This window comes from Bidens hawaiensis, unplaced genomic scaffold (assembly GCF_021521415.1).
Source record: "Bidens hawaiensis isolate Kalapana, Puna unplaced genomic scaffold, B.hawaiensis_p1.1 tig00035957_1, whole genome shotgun sequence".
NCBI lineage: Eukaryota > Viridiplantae > Streptophyta > Magnoliopsida > Asterales > Asteraceae > Bidens > Bidens hawaiensis.
Window position 1 is genome coordinate 178357 of NW_027496270.1, and position 7754 is coordinate 186110.

At 38.5% G+C, this 7754-nt stretch overlaps 1 protein-coding gene across 1 annotated transcript; it reads left to right on the forward strand.

Moving 5' to 3' along the window:
* Positions 1–208: 208 nt before the first annotated feature.
* Positions 209–6757, forward strand: LOC143588042 (uncharacterized). The gene is made up of 7 exons (XM_077069160.1): positions 209–326; positions 488–656; positions 813–890; positions 5415–5775; positions 5925–6037; positions 6234–6398; positions 6468–6757. The coding sequence occupies exons 1-7, from the start codon at positions 292–294 to the stop codon at positions 6651–6653; spliced, it is 1107 nt and encodes a 368-aa protein (XP_076925275.1). The 5' UTR covers positions 209–291; the 3' UTR covers positions 6654–6757.
* Positions 6758–7754: the final 997 nt, after the last annotated feature.

The following is a 7754-nucleotide window of genomic DNA, read 5'->3' on the forward strand; positions in this document are numbered from 1 at the left end:
TAACACAAATCATATAGAGTGAGAAAGAACAGCAAAGTACCATCAATGGATCTTGGAAGATCTTCTAAAACCTCAAGAAACAGTCTCATCATCTTTGATTACAGTGTCAAAAACCACACTTCTTTAATGTCTTCTTATAGTTTCTCTGATTTGATGTCTGCATCATCATCTTCTTCATCCAACCCTTCTTGTAATCCCATTAGTACCTATTTATAAAGTTACCATCTTTCTTGTGTCTTACCACTTGTTTCTTGTAAAGTTTGAATCTTTTCTACTGTTCTTGAAGAAATAATGCTGCTTGCATCACCATCCCGGATCTTTTTCAGGTACTTGGTTTTTTTCTTATTTGGGTTTTATTATTTCAAGATTTTAGCAAGTGGGTTGCTTTCTTTTTGATCTATTTTGCAAGTTTTATGGGGATTTTGGAGTGATTCTTGAATAATTTGTGGATTTTTAACATGGGTTTGTTCTTAATTGTCATAATTAGGTCTGGAATTGATCTGAATGTTGATAATAAGTTCAAGAATTTGAGTAATTTGACTACTCCTGCCACCATGATCAAGCAAAGTAAGAGAAGATTGAGCTCATCACCACCCATGGCAGCAGCTGCTCCTGTGAAAACTGGTGGTTTTTCTCCTCCCAAATTCTACCAGGAGGTTTGAATCACTGAATTCATATCTTTTATTATTATTATTATTATTATTATTATTATTATTATTATTATTTCTGAAATTAGATTCAGCCAATCTTTAATTTTCTTGTTGTGTAAATTCTTTGCTTGAAATTGAGATTATCATGAAAAAAAACTTCAGGTTATGACTACTGCAAGAGCAAATTTTACACAAGAAATATCTTTCCAGTGTAAAGACAAAGACATATCCCTTGCAAAGGTAGTAACTTTATTTAAGTAACTTCACTTTATATCTTAAAATGATTGGCTAGGAGAAAAAGGCATATTGTCATGAAAAAGGTTCTCTTTTTTTGTGGCCACAGTATTTATTGACCATTTGAAAAATTAGTGGTTGTAAGTGAAAGTGAAAATCTTTATTTAGATGTGGCTTTCTTCAACTTGAAGAATACTTCAATTTCTCAAACTTTGATGATTGTTTTAGTACATTAGGCTCATTATTCATAAATTCTTATCTTTTCTGGAAACTGAACACTCCCTTTAACTAATTATACACTTTATACCTAAGGCTGAGGGGTGTGGAGCGCGAGAGGGGGCGCGTGAGCCCATCCGCTCGCGCCCCGGGGCGCGAGCACCACACCACCGAGGCGCGAGAGGGGCGCGAGCACGCAGACCAAGGCAGGCGCAAGAGGGCTAGCGGGAGAAAATAGGCGTAAAGTTGGCCTGGGAATGCGTGAAGAGCCGTTGGGGCTTAGAAATAGAGCCGTTGGCTCTTTTTTTTTATTAAAAAAAAAAATTGTGATGAAGATCCGGTAAGAAAAAGATGTGTGATGAAGATCCGGTAAGAATGAATGCAATTTTTCCGGCCATTTAAACCATTTTAGACTTTGTAAATGAATTGTGATGAAGATCTGACAAAGATGTGTGATAAACTATGATTATGTTGATTGAGGCAGCTGAGTGGCGGTGGCTATGAAGTATCTAATTAGGGTTTGAAGTTTTTAGAGTAGGGAAGAGGAGAGAACGTGAGTTTATATATTTAGGTTATTTACCCAATTTTTTTTATTAAGTTACACTTTCCCTCCTGCAAGTTTTAGTTTTATAAAAGTTAACCTTAAACCTATGCTAATGTGTGTAGTTTTATGTTCTTGTTCTTAAGTTTTTTTTACAAAAGGATTGTTAAATATGTCTACTTAAAAAAAAACTACATGTCAATATTTTTAAGACTAAAATTGTGATGAATGTTTTGGATTTTTGATTATAATGTATGTTTTTTTAGTTTCTAAGCCGTTGGGGCTTAGAAATAGAGCCGTTAGATATTAATGTGTTTTTTTAATTAATGTGTGTTTTTTTAAATAATTTATGAGTTTTTTTAATAATACGTTTTTTTAATACATTTATAAAAAAATAAAAAAAAAAAACCGCTCGCGCCCCTCCACACCAGGGCCAGGGGCGCGAGCGGGGGCTCCAATTGTTGGGTTCGTAGGCCTTGTTGGCCCGGTTTATTATATGAAGTCAAAAGAGGAGACGGGTGTGGGCGGTCGGGCCCAAGCCCGGCCCGGTTTAGATTTCTTGCATAATAATTTACTAACCCTAGTTCTGTCTCTATATAAACAACATTATGTACTTGTAATATTTGGTCACTCAATAAAGATATACCTAGTTGCCACCCGTGGACGTAGGTCAGTTTAGACCGAACCACGTTAAATCCTCGTGTTCGTTTATTGCTTTCGTGTCGTGTTCAGTTTCGTGTGTGTGTTTAATCCTAACAAGTGGTATCTAGAGCTTAGGTTCAGATCACGCGAAGAACACGTTGAACCAGCCGAGTCGCCGCCAAATCATCCAGCCGCCGCCACCCTACTGCGCTAGGGTTCCGCTACCGCTGCCGCTGCTACAGTACCGCCGCCGCTAAAGTACCGCCGCCGCCGCTACAGTACCGCCGCCGCCGCTACAGTACCACGCCGCCGCTACAGTACCGCCGCCGCTGATTAGAGTTCCGCAGCTGCTGGTTCGTTTTCTCTGATCAGCTCCGGTGAAGCATAGTACGAGACATGAAAGTTTGAATCAAGATCCTATTTTTGTTGAAAAACAGTTGTCAAGTCAGAAGAAGCGTTAAAGAAACGGATAACCAGTTGCCAACCGCGTTTGTCAGGTTTTATCGTTTCAGTTTAAAATTTCAGTTTCTGATTTACAGTTCGTATTTCCGCTGCGGTTTAAATAGGTTGATTTTTAACAGAGTTCAGTAGAACAGTCGTTAAGTTCAGGCTCGTGCGATTGCTGTGTTTGTCTCTGTTTTATCCAGTTTTTCGTTTTAGTCATTGTCATGGCAGGAGACGGAAAAGTTTTCGATACAGAAGTTTGACGGACAGAAGTTCGGTTGGTGGAAGATGCAGATTGAGGCACTACTTTGTCAGAAAGACTTGGATGTAGTGTTTGAGGATGAAAAACCAGAAAAGTTGTCAGAAGCAGATTGGAAGAAGTTAGACAAGAAAGCTAGGGCTTGTATTACATTGTCGTTGTCGGAAGATGTGGCGTTTAACGTCATGAAAGAAACCACAGCCCGTGGTATGATGGACGCACTATTCAACATGTATGAGAAGCCTTCGGCAGCGAATAAGGTCTATCTTATCAGAGAGCTAGTGACAACTCGAATGAAAGAGGGTGGGTCAGTTACAACTCATATCAATAATCTTAATTCGATCTTGTCCCGCTTAGTGTCAGTTGACATTAAGTTTGATGATGAAGTTCAAGGCCTCTTGTTATTATCCTCTTTGCCCGACAGTTGGTCGCAAACAGTGACTGCAGTTTGTAGTTCGTCTACAAATATTACTTTCGATGGGATTCGAGATCTGATTCTGGGAGAAGATTCAAGACGTAGAAGTTCAGGTGAATCATCAGGCAATATGCTAGTCACAGAAGGTAGAGGTAGGGGAAAACAGCAAGGCAGTGGGAGCAGGAAGAGGAGTCAGTCTAAGACTCGTAAGGATATTGAATGTTGGGGTTGTAAAGAGAAAGGACACTTCAGGAATTAGTGTCCGAATGGTAAGAAAGAGGTGAACGTTACAGAAAACGACACAGATGACGGGGTCAGTAGTGATGAGGCTTTGGTTTGTAGTGTTGAGAGTAGCGTTGATGCTTGGGTGATGGATTCTGGTGCATCGTTTCATGCCACTCACTGTAGTGAAACGATGAAGAATCTTAAAATTGGGGATTTTGGAAAGGTTCGACTAGCGAATGATGATATTTTAGAGGTTACGGGTATGGGAGACGTTGATTTGATAACTTCAGCCGGTACTTCTTGGACTTTGAAAGACGTGAGGGTTATTTCAAGTTTGAAGAAACGTTTGATTTCAGTTGGGCAGTTGGATGACCAGGGGCACGATGTTAAGTTCGGGAATGGGCAGTGGAAAGTAGTCAAAGGGAATCTCGTGGTTGCTCGTGGCAAGAAAATGGGTTCGTTGTATATGGTCGATACGTCACCGAAAGGAGTGGATCCAGTTTTGATGAAAGACAAAATCCGGTTCACAGAATCTCGTGGGCAGAAGAAGGTTCGTTTTGCAAGTAACAAACCCAGAGCCAAAGTGAAGATTCAGGATGAACGAGCTAGGAAGGTTAAATCAGTTGGGGGACATCGTGACAGTGGGAGCACAGGTCGTGTTTCAGTTACAGTTCCAGGTCGACAGTGGATTAAGAAAACCAGCATTCCAGCTGTAAAAGTCTCTCCAATGAATTACTTGCTGAATATGGAGAGTGTTTGTTCTCAGGTTATCTCAGGATCCGGTAGTTCGTTACAGTGGGAGCCGGTAGGGACAGAGAACGGGTCAGGGGCAGTTTCAGCCATGACTGACGTGTTGGAGCTCCGGGGAGCTTCAACGGGCCTTCAGGTTAATTGATGAGAAGGCGGTGGCAACTAGAAGAAGTTTAATGTTCAGATTACAGAAGTACAATCAGGAGTGCAGACGAGAGTACTCAAGGCCTCCGAGTGGGAGATTGTTGGGTTCGTAGGCCTTGTTGGCCCGGTTTATTATATGAAGTCAAAAGAGGAGACGGGTGTGGGCGGTCGGGCCCAAGCCCGGCCCGGTTTAGATTTCTTGCATAATAATTTACTAACCCTAGTTCTGTCTCTATATAAACAACATTATGTACTTGTAATATTTGGTCACTCAATAAAGATATACCTAGTTGCCACCCGTGGACGTAGGTCAGTTTAGACCGAACCACGTTAAATCCTCGTGTTCGTTTATTGCTTTCGTGTCGTGTTCAGTTTCGTGTGTGTGTTTAATCCTAACACCAACACCCATCTTATCAAGTTTCTCTCTCTGCCACACGTCACAATATTATTGGCTGGAGCCCCCACTCGCGCCCCCACTCGCGCCCCCCACACCCCTCAGCCTAAAATGATGGTTAGTTAAGTCAAGTAGGATGGTTTAAAAAGTCAAATCACTTAAGTTTCAAGATCAAACTTTATATTACATGATGGAAGTGACAGTTTTCTAATTGTCACTCCTTGGTTTTTTTATTCAATAAATCAGATTAAAATTGTAATCATATAGTTTAAGTAGCACATATAACATACTAGTCATTTTTTTAATCAAATTTGGACTCCTAAAATTATTATTATTTTTTAATCAAATTTTGAGTATTGGGTCAACCTTTCCTGGATCTATACCAAAAGATTAACCGTTTTCACTAACCCGACTCATCTCTAATCTAATCCATTTTTTCAAGAACTCACATATTTATATCATATATAAAGGCTTGAGTTTGTTCTCCATATATTCTGCAGGCTCTGTTGCATATTTCTACCGAACATGAAGCATTTATTGCTTTTAACCGCGAGATGGATGCCAATTCATTCCAAAACGAACGTGAAGGTAGCAAAGTGTTGTATGATGGTCAAGATTTAAGTCAAACAGATTATATGATTTTGGCGGGAAAGAAAATGGAAGATTGGTTGTTAGAATTGGATGTCATTGCAAAAGAAGTCGAGGTTGATCTAATTTCAAGAGACATAGGTTGCCATTTGACTGAAGTTTTGGAGGCAGTCAACAGTGTTCTATTCGAGTCAATAGGTTTCAAAAGGTCAACTGTAGTGGATTCCAGTTGTTCCTATTTGCACTCTGTGTTAAATTCCAAATGTGGCAGTGGTAAATATCTTTTTTCCTTGTTCTGGCATTCTTTAAAAAAGTTTCAAACTTTTATAAATCTATGTTCAAAAGTTTCGATTTTTATACGACTCTAGGAATTTTACTTGCTTGCAACATTTTTACATGTTATTAAAATGATGTTTTTGCAGCAATTTTGCTTAGCATAATTTACATTGAGGTTTGTCGAAGACTAAATTTGACTATCGTTGGATCTCGCGTGGGGGAAGACTTTTTGATCTGGCCGGAAACAGAAAATCCTGAGGTAAGATGATTTGAGAGTGTTTGGATAAACAGATTTTAGTTATAATAAAATTACCTCTTCACCCTTTTCTCAATATAATTTAGGAGACTTTTATTCTCATTTTACAACTGATTATCTAGTTCTGATTATTTACCACACATTATTTAGTATCACATAATCACTTTTATAACATATAATTAAATATCATCTTCAACAGGAGCTTTTTAAGGTAAGATCAGGACACAGCTTATTTGGGATAGTCAATGGACGGTGTGTTGAGGATCCAAAGTCAAAGGCATCAGATTTAAACAGCAATTCACTTATGGGACTGGACATTGCTACAAACCGGGATATTATCGGGATTTATCTTGCTAATTTGATTGTAAGAAAAATTTTACATTTTCTTAGTAGCTAAAGGTTCCATCTTTTTAACTTTCTTGGTCTTCTATAGAGGCTTTATTGGAAACGGGCTTCGAGAATGACTCGTGGGTTAATGTTGACTTCTCCTCTTAGACCCGTTGATGATGATAAGGCCTATGGCTCAAGTATACCGTTGTTGCGTCCTCGAGATCTAAGGTACACATGTCAAATTACTAAATTGCCCTTTCTTGACATGACCAGTTTTCTAATTGTTTAGGCACTTGTTTCTGTTTTCCCTACAGGTTTCAAGCGTGACATGAGAATTGAGAGGGGAATATATTAAATTCTGACCAATGCCCAATAATCCCTGATCTCTGATATTAAATATGAAAAGATAAAAATAACCTTTTAACACACAAACCTTTCCAAAAGTGGAAAGTGTCCAAACCGAATGTAACCATAAATAAATCTAAATTAACCCATGATTGGACGGAAGTCATTTTTATAACTGCCGTGTTACTGATATGATATTTATAAGTCACATGAGTAAAATCTTAATTTGTTACATAGAAGGAATTATATCCAGTTTAGATTTGTTGGATACTTGCCTATCATAAATAGGGTCTATTATATATGGGATTAGCCCACTTGCTAGTGGCTCTTGCCTCTTAGATGGGAAGTCCCGGGTTCAAACCCGGGCATGAGGTGTATTAGTTTGTTGTGGTGTAGAAGTAGTAATAGAAATATGATAGATTTGCCGTTAACGTTAAAAAAATAGGGCATGAGGTGTATTAATTTGGAGTAGGAATATGATAGATTAGCCGTTCAAAAAATAAATAAATTTAAGACCATGAAATTACTTATCATTGTTTGAAACTTATTGACCAGAAGTCAAAAGTTGACCTTTTTTATACTGTACATCAAATGCATAACAAGAACTTGAGTTCTATACTGGTCAATTCTTGTTTTTGGCATGTCATTTTATTTTCTTATGCACTAGGCTGGCGATCATGGCATCCGAGAAACTATTGATATTACAGCCTCATAACTGGGCTTTAAGGAGAGATCATGGCATGATGTTGTATTTCAGCAGGTATATATATTTTCAAATACATAATAGGAACCTGATTATTGGTCAAGTTTTTATTTTTATTTTTTAATTTATCTTTTTTTTTTGGTGTAAATGGCAGGGAATATGGAGAGGCAGTTCAAGAACTAAGCATATGCATGGCTTTTGCACCTGAAGAAGAGGCTGAAATCTTGGAACCATTTGTGGAGAAACTGCACTTGCTGAGAATTGAATCATCATGGAAATCATTGGGGCATAAAGGTCATTTGACGGTTACTTGAAAACATGTTTGATTGTCTCTTCCTATTT